This window comes from Ambystoma mexicanum, chromosome 2q (genome assembly GCF_040938575.1).
Source record: "Ambystoma mexicanum isolate Mex_15411 chromosome 2q, UKY_AmexF1_1, whole genome shotgun sequence".
Classification (NCBI taxonomy): domain Eukaryota; kingdom Metazoa; phylum Chordata; class Amphibia; order Caudata; family Ambystomatidae; genus Ambystoma; species Ambystoma mexicanum.
In genome coordinates, this window is record NC_090924.1 from 816,698,527 (window position 1) to 816,721,423 (window position 22,897).

The 22,897-nt window shown below is 45.3% G+C and overlaps 1 protein-coding gene across 1 annotated transcript in view; it reads right to left on the reverse strand.

Moving 5' to 3' along the window:
- The window catches only part of CCNY (cyclin Y), a 1,206,874-nt gene extending 1,190,038 nt beyond the window's left edge, over nt 1-16,836 (reverse strand). The window contains exon 1 of the mRNA XM_069648029.1: nt 16,262-16,836. Within this exon, the coding sequence (XP_069504130.1) occupies nt 16,262-16,415 (154 nt within the window). The 5' untranslated portion in view covers nt 16,416-16,836. The remainder of the gene's footprint in view (nt 1-16,261) is intronic.
- Between the last annotated feature and the right edge of the window lie 6,061 nt (nt 16,837-22,897).

Consider the following 22,897-nt stretch of genomic DNA (forward strand, 5'->3'; position numbering starts at 1 on the left):
ATAAGGAGACGGTAGGGTCCAAGGGATAGTTAGGGAGGAAGGACAATTATTTAATTATTGGGGAAAATGTTGAATTATTAATTGGTTGTTTAAAATATTTTGTTAGTCTGTAAGGCCATGGAGCCAGGTAAGCGGTTAATTGTAAGCTTTGGCCCGTCACATTAAAGCAACCTTTTCCACTTTAAATGAGTCTGGGTTTTTGTGAAGTAAGCCAAAATGTATGATGATGTACCGAATCTAGGTCTATTTTAGATTTAGTCAGGAGAAGCGGGCATATAGCGGCACTCCATGTCGATGGAAGATAGCCGCACGCACAGCCATCCTCACACACGCATCTGCTATGAGAGACTACTTAAGAACACATTGCACAACACCTCTGCCGTTAGAATGCAGCTATGTCCGATGACCAATTCGGTCCAGCTGGACACAATCATTCTCCTGCACTTGCATACTCTCCAGACAACTTCACAGCACCCAGCACAAGCCAGCTCAACGTGGGTCGCTAGCAGGGACTTGGCCACCCCTACCAACCTTTGTATTTGCTAAAATGCACAAACGCATCCTAAACCCCTCTGACAAATCTTCCCATACTTTGGACTTCAGTCCGCCGAGGGCGTTCGGTTACAGCTCTTACAGACCATACAAGTGTGAAAAGGTGCTATACAAATGACAAATTACATTACAAACACTATATTCGGTAATAGCAGTCAAGCATGCAACCCTATAGAGGTACATTACTCTGCAGGCTCACACTTCAAATGCGACAAGGCCCCAAAGAAGACAAAGTGCCCTCTCTAAAGATGGTAGGAGGACTCAGTTCATAAGTACCAACCCTCTAACTTGTGCCCTACCAACCACGTTCCCATAATTAAAACCAGACAAGGACTAGGACTCCAGACACCCTCCGGCATGAACCAACACACACTTCACCACACGTGTTTTAACATGTAGATGCTTACCAGCAGCAGGGCCTAGTTTCCCGGATCTGCCTCAACAAAATATTTAGCAACATCAATGCTATTCTCACCCCGTTCTGACTTGACACAAAATCCTCTCTGAATTAGGCAGCTCAAAAGCACCAAGTGGACGTGAAAAGGGCAGAAGGCATACAATACTAGCCCCAATAACAATCAGAAAAATGCCACGGTAGCCATGATGAAGAAAGTTTAGGGTGCCGCAGTTAATAAAAGCTCTATTAAGTCCAAAAACCTCCATTAAGCATCAATCAGCCTGGACAAGCCAGTGGTGGAGCAGGGAGTTGCATTAAAGCTGAAGAGCCATGCTGTGGTGGCAGTGAACCCAGGTTGGCCACACACTGTAGCAGAGGTGTGAGCCGATTACATGATGCTAGACGAGCGCGTCTTATGCAGAAGCGCTCTGCTTTCATGTTGCTAACTGAAAATCAATATATCGATTTCTTTACGATCAGTAGTCTATAGTTGGTGGACCACTTTATGTGGCAGCATCACAGATTATAAATAACACAATTAAATATTTCCAATTTATAAACAAAGCATTAAAAAACTACAATTAAATTAAATGTTCAATTCTATTCACTTTTATAGAAGAACTCCAGTGCGCTTTTAGCAAATAAGGCAGAAAAGTTTTAACTTTAAGCATTGGATGGAGCATAGTTCTTCTCTTCTGGTACATCACGTTACACACAAATAAAACATGTGCAATGGTCTCTACATTTTTCTTTCACAATCGACATATTCTGACTCAAAGTGTGCACTAGCCATGGGGAGTGATAATTGAGTCGGCGTGAAATTAAGAAATGGGGTGTTTGTTGTGTGCATGAAAGAAGCGGGTGGCTTTTAATGCCTGGCTAGCAGCTTTCCAACTTGAAATATTTACCCTATAGTTTTGTTGTGTTTACCCATACTCCGTGACCTTAAACTAATCATCAGCCACAATTTAACTCGAGAAACATTTGCCTACGCTTTACTGACAGCAAATGTACTAAGTGAGGGGAGAGAATCGGTGCAAAATTCAGCAACATGTGTGCTGAAGCTAGTGAATGTGTTTACCATCTTTCTACCGACTTCAACATCTCGGTGCCTTTATAACTATGCTTTTAAAGTGAGTAAAAATCATAGTTGCTTGGATTAGCTCTACCCATATCCCCATGTCTTTAGCTTTCCTTCAGGGATATACCACTATAGCGAGCACCGTTTTATTTACCACTAGCAAAAAGTACCCATTCCCCGAACGGGTTCTGCGGACAGACATGACAACACTCATCAAGTGTTGAAATCATTGATAATGTAGGTCGCTGTTTCGATTTGCTTATCACTTGATGTGCTTTGAACTCTAAAGTAAACTGCACTGAGAATAGGCGTGTGTGGCTGGCTGACATACCACAGAGCAGACGTTGTGGGGAGGCGACAGTTAGTGTGCTGCTTTGTACTGGGTCCTACTGTGCTCTCTCCCCAACTGTTGCCTCACTCAGGCTTGTTGCAGTGTAAATGTCCCAGAAACCGTGCATACTAGGGTTGAGGACCTGTCCTATGACCATATTAATGTTTCGCCGATTTCAGGCAACTGTCTCATGTGTGAACATGCCTCCAGATAAGGTGCGCACCAGGCCTTTTTACACATGAAAATCTTGCAAATACAACAGCTTTATTATTTTCCTGTGTACATTTACACACAAGTTTAGAGCAGAGGGCAGCACAAAGGTCAGGTTACTTGACAGAAACCAGAAGGCTTATTTTGATTTTTATCTACATGGATGTAATTGCAAGCTATGGATAACGCCTCTGAAACAGAATGTATTTCTCTGAAGTCTTTCAAAAAGAGAAACTGCACACTGTGATAAAAGGAATGGTTTATTTCTATTGAGCTTCTGCTGTGTTGCTGCTCATGGAGCAAACAGAAGCACTGTGCATATTTATTTTCCTAGCATTTTAGGATTGTAAAATTAATAAAGATGGAAAACTAAGTTGCAATTGATAATTAATATTGTGTAACAAATTATGCTTTTTTCCAGTGGAAGCAAAGTATTGCACAATTGTATTTTTCAGAGTTCCTGTGCTGTGTGCATATCATGCGGAGGCAGATCATTTTTACACTTATAATTTAATGAACACTCCAATTATAAAAACTGTAAAATGATGACTATGCACGTACTAGTTTACATCCAATTAACCATTGTAGTCAATGGGTTACATTACTATAAATGGTCAGTAGCAGCAGAGTCTTTGTTCAAGGGGGAGTGATTGTCATTACACCAATCACAGGTATTATAGTCTCTCAAATCTTCAAGACTACAATTAAAACATCCAAAATCTGACTCTCCAGGAAGTGCAAGTCGCTGTTCAAAAACAAAAATGAAAGTTACATTTTTAATTGAAATAGAAACTCAGCCAAACCTGTCCCTGTGATAATCCAGAAAGGTATTTAACTTTATGTAGCGCTTCATACATGGTTCATCCAACATCTAGGCACTGTGATTATTATAACTCAGTCGATACTCAGTTAACTGACCTCTTAAGGATGTTAACCAATAAGATGGCTCAGCCGGTTGAGCACTCGTTGCTGAAATCTGTAGGTTCAAATCTTGCAAGGCCAACTCAGCCTTTCATCCTTTGAAGGTCGATAAAGGAGTACCAACTTCAGTTTGGTATAATTGTAATAAATATATTCTATGTACAGTGCTTTGCCAAAAGCGCTATAAAAATAACCATTTGACCATAAATTAGCTCCAGGAAACGAGGACTTTCATTAAACATCAAAAGAAAATTCTGCTATCAAACCTCAAAACACACAATACAATTCATGCTTGCTTTACTATTTAACTGGCTAGGTTTTTATGTTTTCAACATTTAAGTATATACAGGAGAGATCAAATGTCCAGACCTTAGAGAAACAATGAAAGGTGTATATTGTCACAATGCAGAAAGCTGCCTCATAGTAATGATTTCCTTACAGTTTTTGCCACATCCATTTTCCTCTCTTGCAAAGGAGAACAGCCATTTTTACCCTCAAAATTTAAAATTAGAGAGTAAAATACTCCCACCTCAAAATGTTATCTGGAGCACTGTGTGTGAAGGTGCTGAAATCCGAAGAACAGGGTAGGGTGTCCAAATGTTATGTAGCCAGTAAAGTTAGGAGGGTCCTAATAGGTAAGTATGCAAAATTTGATACCGATGGTGAAATGGTGTGGAATTGTATAAGGAACAACGTTTCACCATGCATGGTACAAAAACCCACAAATGTTCACTTTTATAATGATATGCAATGGGTTGAACGTATTGCTCACAAGGAAGAACCCCTTGGACATTACAATACAGGAAGAAAGTTTACAAAAGGTCACCAATACCTTAGTCAACAAAAGAAAGGAGTGTAAGTTCCAGCTTCAACTGTGGGCAAGATTGTCAGAGCCACAACAGATGCTCCACGTCCATTCCTCTATTCGGTTTAAGATGCAAACTCTACTTTTTTGCCCCCTCTCTGCCTCACAGATGGACATAGCGGCTTACTTTAGATTATGTACAGTAAGCAAAGGTGCAATTGAACAAGCACTTGTGCTAGCCAAAAATTTCAGATACAGGACTTATTATGGGTTTCTAATTGATATACCTTCCAAAGCCTACGTTCAAACCTCGTCCTTAAGCAGGAATACAAATCCATCACTTCCAACCTTTGTCCACTTAGCCACCAAAACGAAATACTCAATTTTCCATGGCCAATATATTTTTTGTAAATATAATAACCAGGTAATAATGGTGCTCATTTATAACCAATGCATCAATAGCCCTCTGTAACCCCACAGGCGGGTGTACAAAATATGTCCCAATCGGGGAACCAGATCAGTGGCAAATCTCACACATTGTGGGACATATTTTCATATAGAGAGGAAAAATTTCATTGGACCCATGGAAATATCAAGTGCCTTTGGCAGATAGGTGAGCTGGAGCACAATCAGACCAAGATCTAACAACTTGGTAACGTAGGACAAGCCATGTTGGGATCAAGATCCTTGGATTCCAAATACAGCAAAGTGGTACTTCACTGTATATCATCCATTTCCCCCATGGCCTTTCTTCATTTGATACAGCACTTCATACAGGTGTCAAATTCATTGATCTCTAAAAATTCCAACACTGGTCAGATACCAAAGCTGAAGCAGATGGGGTAAGGTGTATGTTCACTTGTGCACAAGTAGATATACTACGATAGGAATTTCTGGTGCCATTTCACCAAATTCCTAAGGATTGTGCAATGGACATCACATAACCCTTGACCTCTCAATGACATCACAGATAGGGGGATGAAATGATTTATTGATTCAACCTTTCACACTACGGTGACAGATACAGAGCTAGCTATTAAAACTACCTGAAGCCAAAAGGCATAGTCACTTTTAACAGGCAAGTAATTGGAGTGTTAAATTGGGGTGGGGAGTGCAAAGTAATTCATAATGTTTGCAAGCTGCAACAAAGGGCTAGCAAGGATGCCCACGATCACAATCCCGACATTCCTGCTGCAAAGTGTATGACTTAACCACTTGATCATAACTTTTGAATTTTTATTTTGGTGTAATATTGTGCATTCTACTGGTGCTCAGTGATTTACCCATCGCCCAACAGTTTAGCCAACTTGCGAAGCCTCTATTAGAACTTGGATCTTCTGGTTCTAAAGTAGCGTAGCCTAGCCGCAAGAGGAGTGTATCTGGAACTATCCTCTTTTCTCCAACTCTTTTGATTTACTGTAGTACATTATGTTGGTGTTTAGTGTATTTCTACACACTCCCCTGACTGGCAGATGAAGAAACAAATGTACAGGGCACTAAACTAATATGTGCCATAGTTGCACAATTTTGGTGAAACGTAGAAACCATATAAAAAATATATATATATTGTCTGGTTCCATAGTCTGCATGTTAGCCACTGTATGGCTAACACTTGGCGGCTGGTAAAAAAACTCAAAATCTGTTCGGTGACGCATTATTCCCAAACCTCTCTGATGGCTGATCTTGCTAATCCAATCTGGAGTCCTTATTGCTCTGTAAGGGGAAATTTGAGTCTTGTTGTTTAATATGCACGAGTAAAATAGGTTTAAAATGCTAAATAATGTATGTCTTAATTAAAAGGAATCTTAGTGGAGATACCCATTTGAGCTGCCCTTAAAATGATTATGCGTGCTTGCTTGCTCGGCGACTGTACACTGATCCTCAATGTGGAAAATATTTCACTTTGGTCCATGGTTTGTAGGAAATATTATGTTCGATAAAATATATTGTAGGCCTGCCCACAGGGGTGTGATCACTCAAAAATGTATCATCTGCAAATTTGATTAAGCCCAGATGCATTGTGCCAGGTTTTGCATGAAAGTTGTTTGCACCACGAAAGGCAAGTCAGCAATGGAAACATTGAACAAAAGTGATACAAGAACACAGCCCCGTTTAAAGCTTTGATTCGTCCGTTTCATCCAGCCACATTCCCCAACTGATCATATATCATAGCTATATGTATTTGCACCCATGTGTGGGGATGGAGTGCTATATTAATATGCAACAAGAAACAGAAATCCCCCATTTCGCAAGCTACCCCATAGAATGTTCCAGTTAACATAGTTGAGCCTTGTAATAAAGTCTGCAAAATAGTAGAACCCCCACACCTCCCCCACTTCTGCTGAACCTTCCCATTATCCAGAACATGTCTCGGGAGGATAGCTCAGGGGCAATGTGCTCGCCTTGGAAGCAAGATGACGCGGAGCAACAAAGGTTCGATCCCCGGGTCCGCGCTTAGAGACCTCTGGGCATGAAGCGCATTATAAATAACCAATTACATAAAATTAAAATAAAACACCCAAGGCCTAACAACCACATATGGCGATAAAATACACTTTATTGTGTCCACGTAATCAAATCAACCTGGTTTGCCTAATCCTGAAGGTCAGTCAAAATTTTGTTTTCCAGATACATTAAATAGGGCAACTGATAAGATAGTTCATTGGGTCACTTCCAGGCCCTTTCTTCTGGATTTGTACAAGTATGCTATGCCGCCAAGAAAGGGAACTTTACCCAATAGCTGTATTGAACATTGGACGTCAAATTGCTGCCCACCAGGCAAGATTTGGTTGTGTGCCCACTATCCCAAAATCAGGTACAAGTGCACTTGCAGTACTCAGGGAAAAGTTCCAATAAAAAGCACATCATCACCTCCACTGGACTTTGCCCTATATCCACGCTCCCAAATTTCACTGGGCGTTCTGCTACATGCTCCGAGCCCTGTGTAAAGGACCACTATTTAATCTCCAGCGTTCTTCGGATATTGGGGAACATTTCAGAAAAAGACAATTGTCCTTTCTAAACGCAACATGCCCTTCTCCACTTAAAGCAAATGCAAATGAAACGTTGAAGAACTGGAAATGTGTTTAACTGTATAGAGATTTTTAAGCACAATCCTTTAATGTGCTGTGGATTTGATTATTGTAATATGCCCAATTAAACCCGACATAGGACAGACGACACATCAACCTGCCGTTTGGCATTTCCATCTATTCGCCAGTTCGTGGTTAGCGTGCAAATGAAGGCGATGCAGTCTGCACAACAAAGGGTGCAGACAGGCGCAACCCTACACTCGATGGAATATACAAACATCTCGCACAAGTCATCTGCACTCAAATAATGTCTTTTTTTTTTACAAACAAATCTTCATCCAAAGTATGTGTAGATCAGAAAGGTACAACATTTAAAAGTAACATTTTCCTGCATCCCGAAATCACTGAATATAGTGACATGCTACACAATAGTCTTAATTCCGAAATATTCTACAAGCCTGCTGCATGAGTAAATAATCAGATAACAGACAGTAAACATCTACCTAAAACTATTTCAGCGAGCCTTGCGCTAGAGGGGATGAGGTATTTCAGGGTAGCAGAGTGCCAAAGATACATTACCAGTGCATGCCCATCTAATGGGGCGGAATCCTCACCAACAACAAAACCCTTGAAGCACAAAGTGCAAAGAGGATGCAACCTCACAAAAAAGGCGCGCATTAAAAGGCGTAAAAGATAAGAAGAGAGTCTAAAAAAAATGATTGTAAATAATTTCCTGGAGCATGCAGGGCATATCTGAATTTTATTTACAGTTTTGATCCATATCAATTTCAGGCACTTTTCACAAGTATCATTTATAAGCCATTCATAATAAGATTGACACCCCCATCTGGCTGTGTCCCCAATCTAATCACCAGCTCTTGCAGCTCTTCCAGGGTATGAATATATGAAATCTGCAAGTCAAAAGAGTGAAAATCATCCCTTCCCCACCCCATATTCAGATTTGCGAATAGCCAAACCTTTTCAAGTCAGCAATAAGCAAGTCATTCTTTGCTGTCACTGTGCTGCTGTCTCCGTTTCTCATCATCTAATAATCCACAACCATCTTTAGGATGCACCAATCACTAGGACCATCACAGAACACATGGAGTCACAGTGCAGAAGGGAATTGGGGCAGCACATCAGCAGACTTCTGAGGACGTCGCCCCCTCCTGATAAGAGAGATCCTCCTCATCGAAACACCTACGCCCTCTTTTCCTCCTACCCTCTGGCCACCCTCTTTGGCTCCTCTACCCTCACCATCTTGTGAGAGATGGGAGAGACCTGCCCCCCACTCTCCAGTCAGAGAGTAGGAAGCACGTCTCTCCTGTGATGGTGTCTCCCCTTGGAACAGCCTCTCTGCCCCCTCAGACTTGAGCCGGACATCCTTAAATTGCGGAAACTGCTCAAAACTCAACTCTTCTCCACCTATTTCCCTTCCCTGCTAATCACCCCACTGCCGCTGTGACCGATGGCCGGATCCTCGTGAATCCCACAGAATCCCAGGCCTCTCCTCCAAATCAATACCAGCAACTCCCCCCTGCCCACTGCACTGCCCTATGGGCTCCTGCTTGGTGGCCCCACATTCCACCCTTGAGAGTCGCCGGTACTAGCACTTAGCCTGAGGTTCTCCTCCTTGTCTCCCCTTAGCACTTGCCTCCCAGGCCCCCTTGCAGCACTTGTCCACTCCCCTGCTCCTCCTTCCATCCCCATTCCCTGCACTTAATGCACCTTCACGGCCGAAATGACACAAGGTCTAGTAGGACCACGACTGTACATTTACAGTTTTTGCCATTGTTATTATTTACCCTGTTCCCTTCCCATTCAGTCATGCAGCGCTTTGAAAACACAATTCTGTTGTATAAAGCGCCTTACAAATGCTCAATACAATAAAAATAAATAAAATATGCAGAGGTTAGTGCATTGCTCAAACAGCACAGATCTGGGAGAGGTTTCTGGGGCCACTAATTATGACAGGGTCCACCAGTAGGAGTATAAAAGCGTGGCCAGGTACAGGATTTAGATGGATGGTTGGGGAAGTGGGTTCTTCACAGAGCCTGCGAGGACAGTCATTCATAATAAATGTAAAATCTTTGAACAGTTCCATTCAATCGTCCTGACATCAACAGTAATCCGGTTATGCGGTAAGCCCGATTATCACCATCGTGACAGTCGAATAGCCAAATAAAATATGGTACACTCTTATACCTGCAGATATTATATTATGAGCGGTACTTGTTAAGTGCAATGGTCGACCAGTACATGCATGAAGACACTGAAATACCTTCCTGAATACACGCTACATAGAACCAAACTGAGAAAATACTAAAAAGTGCAAACAAGAATGTTTTAAGCGGTTTCCTAACAAGACAAAATTGTGAGAAATAGACGCATGGTCTCGATGGAACAGGTTCCATTTGTGGGCTCCCAAACATGAGATGGAGCGATCTCCAGCTCTAGGTCACTGAAATCTGGGCTGGATTCGTTCAAAAGAGTCACAAGAATAAAGCGTTCCAAGGAGCAGCTAAACGTTGACCTTGTTTGCGATAAATGATGAAGATCCAAAGACTGAATTTTGGTTCACACAGAGACCCTTAACAGGATCCTCTGAGACATGGGCAACCATTGAGGATAGACCAAGACTGCTTTGGTCGAATAGTGACTTGCAAGATTATGAACAATCTTAGCAGCTGCAGGTTGAACGAGCTAAAGGAGGTTAAGGGCATAATATGGGACTCCCAGATAAAATCAATCTGCATAGTCAAGCTGCGAAATCAAAAGTACCTAGATGACAGTGACACGTTGTGCAATATCTGGATATTAACAATTGCATTAGAGTCCCAAGATTAAGCCAACTTGTCTGAACTACCACGGTAATCAGAGGATGGAACAATAGCCTGCTAGTGAATAAAACGCCCACGTTTCTGACCAAATTGCTGGGAGTAAGTGAAGAACCCAATTCCATAGGCTAGAAACCAGGGGGACAATGATGGTGGTTTGGACCAGAAATAAGAATCTCACTCTTAGTTGGATTACTCTTAAGGTGGTTTTACGTTATCCACCCGTCAATGCGAAAAAGACGTTGGCCTCATTACGAGTCTGGCGGTAACCATGGCGGTAAAACCGCCTGGTTACCGCCGGACTCGTATTACCATTCCGCCTCCGTGACTCCCGGAATTACCAGGGCATTACAGCCCCGGTGTCCCGGGACTCACGGAGGCGGAATGGTGTTAATCCCCATTCCCATTGAGTCCAATAGGACTCAATGGGAATGGGGAAGTGGAAACACAGGCACCATCTTGTGATGGTGCTGGTGTTTCCACATCCGCCTGCAGGCGGGAGGTGTTCAACCCGCCAGGTCAGACCTGGCAGGAAGATCACCTCCGCCTGCAGGACTCGGGATCGGGCGGTCCGGAATTAACAGTGGCGGCGGGTTTACCACCACTTAATTCCGGACCGCCCAACCCATAATGAGGCCCATTGTCTTAGTGTATGAGAAGCGGTTTTGCTGTTGCACAGTATTATCTGCATAATTAATTCAGCCAGTACAAGCAAATGATTATTGACCAGTGGGCGGAAGAAAACATTGACAAGGAGGAGAGACAACGTGGACCTCTGACAAACCCAACTGCTAAGAGTGCGAAGATTCGACCTGAATGGAGGACGGGAGATAGAGAGCTACTAGAGAGAAAACATCTACTTCCGCTTAGTGCTCGACCTGACATGCCAGATTTCATTAGCATAGACCAATGTATTGTGTGGTAGACCGTATTGAGAGCCGCAGTGAACCTTAAAGGATCACGGTGGCTGTAGCCAGTTCACCCAGTTGCAGCCCCATATCATCCATCACTGTCAGCTCTGTGCCCTAGGGCTGGGTGGAAGCCCACCTTTAGAGGGTATACAAAGTTATTGGCTTTGAAAAACTCCTTAAGCTGTTTTTGAACACTCTTCTCAATTTGTCATGAATTGGAGACCGGACATTGACCTGTAGGTGGGAATGTCATCCAAAGTTAGCCCAGCATTCTTAATAAGTAATGTTGCTATAGCAGGCAGTCTTTAAGGGAGTGGAAAAATAGTTCAAACAGAATTATGGAGGATCTGAAGGCCTCGATATCCACTGGAAGCATCAGAAGCGGTTTACATATCTCACGAGGGCAGGGATGAAGTTGCACATTTGAATATAAAGTTAATGTAATAAGGTCTACAAAATCTTCTGCAGAGCTGAAAGCTTGATGCAGGGGGCTCCCGGCGAGGGCTGAGAAGTTCCGGGATCCAGGTCACAGGCAGTTAAAGAGGTTGCATTAGGATGAAGTTAACCATGCAGATAGTTCTGAATGTAGTCAATCTTAACAGTGAAAGCATTTGCAAAGCCGTCACGCAAGAGCTGAGCCCCCTCAGCGGAAAAGATATTTCACTCATCAGCTGCAAAACTAAATCTTCTGCCTGGCTTGCATGAGGGAAAGGGGAAGGTGGGGAGTTGGCACCTACATTTCCTCGCTGCTCCACTTGGTCTTGCAGAAAGGCGTGAACGCAATAGTGATCCTGGGACCACAATTCCCTAACTGCACCTCCTACACTCCCTTCTGCTGCTCCCCCTCTCGCACTCGTGACTTGGGGTCACCTGTGGGATACAGCGCATAGAAGTACAATAAATAATCTGGTTCATGCCCAGTTTCTTCCTTGTTTTTTTGTTATTTAACAGGTTTTGCCCTCTGTATGTGTAGTTATTTTTCAGAGTTTTATTTGTGTATTGAAGATCTTTACACTTAATGCTTATAGTACGCTACGACCACATGTCTTCAATATATTTCACTTCTTGCACTATCTTGGATGGAGAACCAGTACTCCTCTATACAGGTCCAACACATTCAAAAATGTATGCTTTTTTTTTTTTTTTAACAGAAAGAAAATTGTTGTTTAGTTTTTAAAAACAATGAATGTCATTCTTTAACATTTGTTTTGAGATTGTGAAAATCTGTCTTACAGGTTACAAATCTTTGAGAGCATGGTAGGTTACCATATGCAATGGGGGTGGCAAAGCTGCAGATCCTAAAATATCTCTGGCTTCTTCACACACCCCAATTATTTAATATAATAGTACAAATAAAAAAAAAAGGTTAATTTTCTTGCATCTACTTGGTTGAAGCTAAAAGCAGAGGCGGGGATAGCGAGGTGGCACAGCCACCCTGAAAGGAGGGCGTTAGGGTGCCAGGCCATAACAAGGCAGAGAGCCAAGCCCCCACCACCACCCCCCTTCACATGATGGGATACACAAGGGTCACAGAGCTATGGTGGCCCTGGTGGAGATGGGCGAAGGACAGGAAGGGGAGGTTTTCTGAGGGAGAGGGGCTCGCAATTGGAAGGGCAAAGTCTTCTTCGCACCTTCCGGGTGACATCAGATGCCTGGGACGTTAAATAGCCACGTGGGGGCGTGGGGGCGTGGATCTGCCTCTTTCTTCTTCCTACCCTGCAAGCAGCAGGGAAGCTTGTCCCACCCACCACTCCCTAACTGTTTTTTCTTTGCAGGTATGCTAAATGTAGTGCTTATGTCATCACAGATGGCGGTCACACAGACGGCCCAACAAGGAAAAAGCTTCTTTGCAGAAGAAAAATGACCATGAAGAATTATTCCCTTGTTTAGCCCAACACGGTGTGGTGGCCTGTACAAATGACAAGACACGGATTAAGCTCAGGGGGGTTTATTGAGACACCTCTTTTAACATTGGAACTGGGGTATTTAGAGTGCTGGGCAGGGCTGCAGTAGGAACTCACTGTGGAGCTGTCCAGTTCATGTAATTAGCTTCACTACATATAAAAGTGTGTTAATGTTCACACACACAAGCCAGCCAGAGCACCGATGATGCTGTCCTCAGCCTTGGTATTATGCTCTGGCTGACTTGGGCCTCTGTAGGCAGGCCCTGCACCAGCTGTGGTCCACAGGCAGGAGGACCGCTGGGGCTGTCTCCTGAGTTCTGTCCACCTTCCTGCTTTTGCACGCTTTGCGCTCACCAAATCTCACGAGATCACTGGGACGTGATCCCATGAGACAGAGTACCCACAAACTCCAGGGGCGGAGAGGACTTGATATTGGTGCACCCCCCCCCCTGCACCCCCCCCCTCCAAATTTTCAGCTTCCAGCCCCGGCTGGTGAAAAGAGAAAGACACACAGCCCAATACCGGGGGACATACAAATTCCTGAGCGGGAGGCTCAGAAGTATTGGGGGAGCGAGACCTGGATTATGTAAAAAGTAAAATGTGGTACAATGACAAAAAGAAAGCTGGTGAGATAAGAATGTTGGGGTGCTGGAAAAAATAAGTGTGTTGCTGCCAATTGTCTGTGTTGACTTAAATGTTGGATATTAATATTGTGAAAAGAATAAACCAGGGCCTTGTTTTTCCACAAATAAAATATGCCTGTGCTAAATTTGTTGAAGTTTCAGGCGCGGATGAATGCAAGGCCAACATCAGGTGAAAGCTGAGGAGGAGTGGGGTGAGGTGAGATGAGAGCAGTGCACGAGTGACTATGTTATGGAAGGGTGGAGGCGAACAAACTAACTGCGGAAGTATATGTGTTAGGGAGTGCACATGCTGGCCAAAAAGATAGCTTCCTTTTTCCTGTGGCGCAATTAGCGGACGAAGTGGAATCCTTTTAAAAACGCAACGTCAATTGTTGAACAATGTTGCTGCACACATTCAACTATGAACGCACGCCGAAAAAGACGCGAAGGCAGCTTGGCTTGCAAATCACAGAGCGCCCATGCCTCTGGCGCCTCCCATGCACTCTATTTACCGGCTACTCTCGGGGTGTGCGACGTCACAGGGATCCCTGGCCGGAGTTCACAGCAGCCCTCCTGCTCAACGCTTTGCTTCTCGGGCATGAACTCATTACTCATGTCCATGATGTAATGAATCTGATTATTCAGGGGCTGCTGCGATCAACAACAGTGCCATAGCAACCGACTTCCTTTCACCCTCAGCGTCTGCGTGACCCAAACTAAACCCCCTCCCTGCCAGGCTGTCGCAAGGCCTCCCTTTTATGTATCGTGGCCTCCCCGGGAACCATTTGACAGGTCTGTGTGTTTCTTTTTCAGACGTCTGTTTAACAGACCCAAGTTCAGTGTTTCACACCATGTGCGTGGCCCTGCCCTGGCATCCACGCCTCTCTACAAAAACATGCGAATGCAGGAGATATCTCCCATGACATGCACGGGGTCTAAAGTGACAGTTATACCCGAGTCTGTTGAGAGAAGGCTGGTGCCGGTTTTTTTTTTTATTTAATATTAAAAAATAAACCATGATGCGGTGCTGTACCTGTGTTATGGGTTATGTATGCTATGTGGCATTTGTAAAGAGCAAAGGCTTCCATGTGCAGGTCTTTCTGGCGTTCATAGTTGTCTGGGATTTACTACGGTGTACTGGACTTACATAAACCACCCATTAGAGGCCGAATTTGATATCCGAGGCAGTCCAGATGTGACATGGAAATGTAGAGACGCCAAAGTCACGTGTCATGAAGTGTTATGATCAACTTTTAAAAGCAGATTAATCAGCACCCACGGCTCTCTGTGATCAGCTCGCTCACCGATGGTCAAAGAATACGAAGTTCTGGTGATTATTTCAACTTTACAAAAAGTTATGACAGCGATGAGCAGCGGATATTTAAAGCAGGAGTATCAAATCTGCGTGCCATAATTCCAAAAGTATTTTGAAACCTCTCAAACCCGTAGTTGAAGGTCCATCGTCTTTCTGACTTTCCACGCTATCATGTGTACATAACTTCTCTGCGTGGTTTTCAAGCGGGTGACATAGATGGGAATGTTTAGCACAGTAGAAAAGAAGTCCATAATCATAAGAATCTACATCAGGCAATGAATTGTCATCATCCTACCTCCGATAGAACAACGCAAAGCTTTACAGCTTAAGCTTATACAAATGCACGTGTTTACACAACGTGTGAAATGTGAGAGGCATCATTTTGCTCATCACATTAGGTCATGAACCATCTGGCGCACACTGTCACGCCTGTTTCTGGCCAAAAAGCGTACAACCCAATAGAACTCGCCCTTCAAGTGAATTTTCAAACCGTTTTACCACAACCTGTTTCTTCAAATATCACCATGGTCCCCAAACCGATACAATTCAACACGTCCATCTCAGGTTATGGTCAAATTTCGCTATAGGCTGCACAGAATCAAAATGACAGGTCGCTTTTAAGACCAGGAACACAACAACAGGAGCTCTACGACTAAGACCTTTAAACAAATTCACATGGAAGGCCGTGAATCAATGGACTGGGTTTGTCATGCTTGTCAGAGAGCTTGGGCCTTCCTACAGAGAGCTAGACAGGGACATCGAATCCCATGACTCAAGTGCAGGTCACAGTGACTGTATCCTTCAACACGATTACCACATTGATGCCATGGGCCTGAGGCAAATACTGCCACCATGCCTGCTGGCAAAACTGTAACATGCATACAATGCCTGTAACCTACCATAAATACTACACCCAGATCAGGCCTTGAGTTATCTGCCACACCTTTTACTGGGGTTCCATTTATTTATTTTAATTTTTATAAAGCGCCACACGACCATGGGCCTCAGAGCACATAAACACAACATGACCAACACCGAAAAAATGAGGAGAAATCAGGGTTCAGAAGTGGTGAGGATAGTCAAAGAAGATGATAAAGACAGAGACACACACACTACACAAAAATTGCAGGTCCAACCAGATGTCAAAGCGAACACGCAGGCCTTAATACTACCTCCCGTTTCCCCCAAAAGGCGAGATATTACCTCTTTACTACTAATTACCAGGGAATATTTTGTTAGGTACAAATTGTAAATTGTGGGGGGTGTGGGGTTGATGTTTCCACGTATTGGCTGCACACACTGGCCAAATGCCCCTTGTTCGCCCCGCCCGTTGCCCGCTTACCATCCATGTTCTCCCGGTCGCTGATGTGCTGCAGGTTGCAGCCCGTGTCCTCCCGGCTCAGGTCCGTCTCTGGTCGGTAGGACTCTAGCCTGGAATGGGCATTTCTGCGTAGCTTGGGACTCGAAGACACGCAGCAGGACGCGGTGTTCCCCATGGTGCGTCCCCGCGAACTCCACGCCCGCGTCCACTTTGAAGGCTTCCCGGCCCCGAGCTATTAGATGCAGCGGCGGGGGCTGCACTTACTCCGGTAACGGCTGCCCTAGGCTGCACACGGGCTCGGCGATGCCATGGGCAGAACCCGGCGACGGGGAGAGGCTGCTGCCTGCTTAGTCGCACATCATGCCAGGCAGCCTGCGCCTCCGCCCGGGGATGCTACTGCGGGCATAGGAAACGGACTAAAGCCTCACACAGAACCCAGCCAGGGCGGGTTCTGCCGGCGGAACATTGAGCATTGTGGGCGCCGCTGCTACAGCTGTGCGGAAGGCTTTTCCTTTTCCTGGAGACGCGTCTAGCAGCGGCAGCAGCCTGGCTTCCTCCTGATCAGCGGCAGCAGCAGCAGCACTAGCAGCAGAGGCAAGCAAGCTCAGGCAGCCGCCTGCAGAAAGGTTCCGGTTCAAGTGGGTGGTAACATCTCCTCCTGCCGGAGCTCAGCGGGGAAGGGAAGCCTGTTCGCCGGGCATACAGGGGTCAGACCAGCGGCTTGCCTGGCCCCCTGGGATGGACGCGCGAGAGGCAGACCTGCAGTGCATGGGGGGAAGGTTCCGGGCTGGCCCTCGGCCCTGAAACTAAGTCGGACAAACCGGCGTTTCCCTTGCTCGTCTCTTCCTGCTGTACGCACAAGGAATCGCAACCATTCGGCTGTGTTGAGAACGTTCCAGTCTGATTTAAAGCAATTCACGCGCGGCATTGCCCAATTCCATTTTCAACAAAGGAGCACCCAGAACGGGCATTTTCTTACATATCACGCGGGAGTAGCTCCCCAAGTTCTGCTTTTTCAATGTGCTGTGTTTTTATAATGGGGAAAGCAAAACCACAAGCCCCAGAATGCAAAGGTAAAACAAGCATTACCAGTACCAACAGTTTAGGCTTTTGTGTTGGTTTGGGAAAGGCACTTGTCAGGGACTGTAGTGGTATTAACTGGCCATTGATGGTAGCAGGTGCAAAATGGTGCGAGTACCTGGACATATCATAGCAGTGCCTGGCAAATGCCTGATACTTATACAAAAGCCAGCACTTGTTTTTGACAGGACTTAAGTGAAGCACACACATAATGCTTATAAAAGAGTGGCTGGAGGCAGACCTTAAGACATTTCTATTACACAACTTGCTGTTTACAGCTCAAACGAAGTAATGTACTCTAAGATCGCTTTGAAAAAAACACTGGCAGGCACCTCAAGTGCAACGTTTGATGGTAAGGCATGATTAAAGTAAGCCTAAAGAGTTCCAACAAGGAGGTGTTTTGGGCGATGAGAGTCAGGAACCTGGTGTTAATGGCCATAGGGTTTACCATGGCCATGGGAAGTCAATTGGTGAACAAATAACCATACAACACCTACGAGCTTTGTGTCCCTCCTCATGTGCTATTTCTCCCTATCTGTACTCTAATACAATACTGTCGGATTATAGCTGGTGCTTTACCACCACCTAATGGCCCAAACTAATTGGGATTGGATGAGTACTCATCCTAGAAAAAGATTAAAGCTTGCTTCACGTTTCTCAAGCACTTAACACACAGTTGATATTTTTAAATAATCATTTCCAAGCCGTGACACACATTTATCTTATACAAGCAGTAGAATGCTTAGTCTATGAACATTGCATTGCGTTAAAGTTTAGCAAACGTGACTCTTGGCAAACGTTCATTGACTGCTTATTTAGCTAATTAACATTTTTCATGCCTGGTTTGGGTTTGTAGCAGATTGCTCTCTTGTTAGCGCTCAAGAAAGGCCTTTCCATATTGACTAGGCCAGGCCTTACATGAGACAACTTGAGATCTCAGAGATAAATGTCTTTGGGCTAAGTTGCACAAAAAAAAAACCGGACTCGCTGTAAGTGGAAAAGGTTGCTTTAATGTGACAGGCCACAACTTACAAATGTCCCTAACCTTGTTCCTCAGCTTTACAGACTAACCAAACCATTAACAAATATAATATGACCTCCCAACCCCATTCTATTCCCTCCCTTGAATATTCCTTTTCCGTTCAGCTCACCACCATCTTTCCCAACTTTTTCAATATCCCCCTAGAGCCAACACGTGTCCTTCGTTTCTCTTCCCCTTTCTTGCAACCCCGGGTTCGCCTGTCCACCCAAACAGTGCTAAAAACCCTCTTTCCTGCGATAATAACCTTTCAGCTTCCCCCAACCATCCTTTAACCAACCTTGTCCCCAGTACGCAGAAAACCTTCCCCAGAGGTGTTCTTCTTCCTCACAACCCTTAACTTTACACTCTCCCCACCAACTTCCTGCTGTCCTATCCACTCGTCCTCCTCCCTCTAAAAACCCATATCCCCTTCTTCGTTGACAAGTTCCCTCCTGCCCACCTTCTATTGCAATGCAACTCCCCTGTAGCCCCCACACTCTCCCGTCCTTAGCCATTTGTTCCTTGAACCCACTCTCCATCTTTACACTGCTCTCTTTTGGCCACACACCCACCTGCCTTCTTTGTGCAGTTCCATATCCAGCCCCATCTCCCCCTTGATCTCTGCCCCAATGTTTCACTTCCCCAAAGCATCTTCCTGCCTTCCTCCCCTTCTCTACTACAAAACCTTCCTCCACTCTTCTCTGCCCGGCTGCTTTTCAGCAGATAGTCATATATCTGTATCACCATTATGCCGTTCTCCACTGTACAGCATCTGCGGAAAACAAGAACACGTTAGAAACATTAAACACCCCTAGTTTCCTAAAATCCCATCTCTAAACCTCCTTGCCAGCACACCCGAAACCTTCTGGCCCAGATGCATCTGAAAATACCCGCACCTCCCACGACACTGGGTCACCTGGACACCACATGGACACACTGTTGAAATTCTCCAAGAACCGTAACCAAACCTTAAAATCCTCCCCAAGAACGCCTTACAACCACGTTCTGTGGTCTGGCTGCTTTAACCCTGCCCCTGAAAGTGCCATGTTCCTACAACATGTGCACCATGGAGCAATCACCCTATGTGCGAGGTTCCAGTGTCCACAAAGTTTCTGAAAATCCTTCAAAACCATTTTCATTGCTACTACAGCACTCTCCTGCCACCCCACCAACTTGCTACCTTTGTCTTCAGTCAAGCTGGATGTCACTGCAACAGACTCCAATTCTATCCCTAAAAACGCTAGTACCAAAGACATCCCTTCCGTATTCTCATCCGCCAGGGAAAACTCCCAGTCTTCCATTAAACCCAGAAACAAACATTAACATCTCCTTGCACTCTTCCTCGTTTCCCACCCTATCAATAAACACGAAATCCTCCAATTAATGCAACACCCTTTGCGACCCCGACCTACATGTAATGCACCATTGCAAAATTAGCTAAATCATTAAAAACGGGGCACAGCATATCGCACACCCCAAGGGCAGCACCATATCTACCAATATCTCATCCTTCAATTGCATGCCCAATAACCAGAAATCCTCCGCAGGCACCAGCAAAAACCTGAAAGTAGATTTAATAACACATTTAGCCATAAATGTACCTTGACCACTCTCCCATACCATCTCATTCACCTGGTCCAAACTTGTATGGGACACTGCACTCTCTTCCTCTGCGATAAAATCCTTCCCTGACATCCTCTCCGACCATGACAAATGATGAATCACCCTAAACTCCCCTTCTGCCTTCGTAGGCACCACTCCCAAAGGTGACACCATTCAATCACATTCCAAATTTTCAAATGGGCCCACTGCTCCTCCTTCTGCCGCTTCTTTTGACTAGCTCTTGTCCACTCCCTCAGGTCGCTCCTTTGCTGACCTTAAATTATCTGCCCATCTTCACATCATAGCCCCCATGTACCCCAATCTAAACTCTTCCTTAAAAGCATCTCCCAAAATGTTTGCCCATCCATCCAGATAAAAGATCAGCCATTCTACCAACTTCTCTATTTTAACTGGCATATTGGTCTTTTCCCATACTCACTCTACCCATACCCCGAACCCCACTCTTATCACCTGCTGCGAAACCTTGAGTAAAAAAACTGCGGTCCTGCTCACCTGCTGCACTTGTAACACAATTTGCACTGCCTTGAAACAAGCCTCCTTGCCTAAGGCCCACCGTGCTGGTGATAGCAACCCCCTGCCCCCACCTTGTCCGGGGCAGGGCGACCAGGAAATGGCCGGTAAGACATAGGCAGACCACCTGCTATGTGCAATGTTGGAGCTGGGTGCATTGGTGCCACCCATTGTAGCTAAAGATCCATGTCAATCGCCCCCTAAATTCCTCATCGTACCTCATCAATGAAAACCCCCCCAAAACTCACAAAAGCCTTTCAAATGACTCCCATTTACTTGAAAGCATTACACTCCTCTCTGGATACTTTTCATGATATACGCTGGTATATATAACAAATGGCGATGTCCGTTTTTCAATCGCCACCAGAAACCGTTGGCCGTGATGCCAGCTCCTTCTCTACTTCCTCGGGCTCCTCTTTTGCCTGCACTTCTCTTTGAAGGAGCTCAAAGACGTCACCAAACTCCCCACCCAGATTTCTTCTTTGTTGTTGCCATTAAGCACGCCCTGTTAAGGTGGCCTGTGAAGTCCTAAATTACACAGATGTCCTGGAATCAGTCAAACCAGATTAAATAATGGAAATACGCAATGTGCAAAGCAAAACCCAGTTATATTATCATCAAAATAAAGCAGAGACAGCATACAAGCATTGAATTCTTGGAGCTCTCACTCGTTACATAAAAAAAACAATGGTTTATATATTCAACATTTGTCATAACTGACATCATACTGTAATCCTGGTTACCAAAAACCTATGGGGGACCAGGATTGGTTAGTGATGGTGAATACATTCTATGGGGGTTACATTTCTAATTGGGTAACGCTTGTCTGATGGTGTTTCCTGAGACCACCTCTAAATTGATTAAGGTAAAAAGACATTGGCCCTCATCACAAGTTTGGCAGTCCGGTAATAACGTGCCGGTAGCACTGTGTACCGGAACAATTACCGGATCGACCAATTTCGAGCCATGTTGCCAGAAACACCGGCAACAGTAACACCACACTCTGTGTTACCGGTGCTGGAAACACAGACATCGGTAGTAGCAGCACCCCCAGACATCTGCCAGTAACACTGGCAATACGGAGCCACCGGCTCGTTACGAGCATGGACAATCCGGTACTTCTGGCATAAAAATACAGGTAGTATGGGAAAATCCATGCTGGAACCACTGGCACCGCAGACCAGGCGGTAAATGGTCCCAGATGGGGCTAAATGGGTCACAGATGCACCAATGTCCTCTCCCACCCCCACCCCAAGTGCACCCAACACAACCAGGAACACTAGAAAAGGCCCACACGCAGAACACTCCCCCCAACACAACCATGCTGCCTCTCTCAGTTATAGCAATGGACATGGAGGCGCTGCACACTGCAGTGCAGCTGAATGAGCTGGAGCAGCACCAATGGTAACAGGAGGCATGGGATTGGAGGAGGAGGATTATGGCTTGGATGCAAGTGGCGCGGCAGAGGCAAGCAGTCATACCCTGCACAAGGGCCACACCCTGGGCCCTGACAGATGGGCAGATACCCTGTAGCGGCTAAACAGGGACACAATACATGACTGCTGAATCTAATCCAGGGCGACATAGGGAACAGGATCGGCATCCGGACAGCCATACCACCGCTGTTGAAGCTGGTGTCGGTCCTGCACTGCCTCGCCACAGGCACGCACCAGCACTCCATGAACCAGCTGCATGGCATATCACGTCCTGCCTCTTCAGAGGGCTGGTGCAGGTACTGGATGCCCTCCTGCTCCATGTGGGCCAGCAAATCGCCTTCCCAACCACCCTGGCACAGGTAAATGCCACCAAGGCCCACTTCTATGTGCTTGCAGGTATGTCAAACGTTCTTGGTGCATTGGACTGCACACATGTTGAGCTGGTGGCTTCGCATGCCACAGAGGAGGTCTACAGGAACCGGAAGCAGTACCATTCCCTCAACGTACAGATGACCTGTGACGCCGACCTCACCATTACGCACTGCTGTGCAGGGTCAACCCATGACTTCATGGTTCTGCAGAGCAGCAACCTGCTAGCATACATGGCGCAGCACAGCAGACAAAGGACCTAGATGTTGGGTGAGAACATGGAGAAGTACACACACATTGCTGCATGGGTCACACAACAAAGAGGCGGGGGCATGACACAAATAAATGTCCCACAATCACCATGCATCAGCGGGAACAACAAGCGCATGACCAGTAGTCAGTCCACAAAACACTGGTGTATCACCACACTGTTCTGTCAGTCAGTGGCACGTACATGGATGAACACCAGCAACACACTACAAGTACCAGAATGCAACACTGCCACTCCACCAAATTAAGTCCTGCAGTGCACTGTCCCACCCAGGCCAAGGAGGGCATGTTCATGCGAGGTGCATTCATGCATGCGCTGATTGTGTAGAACCCTCATTCACAGGCAAC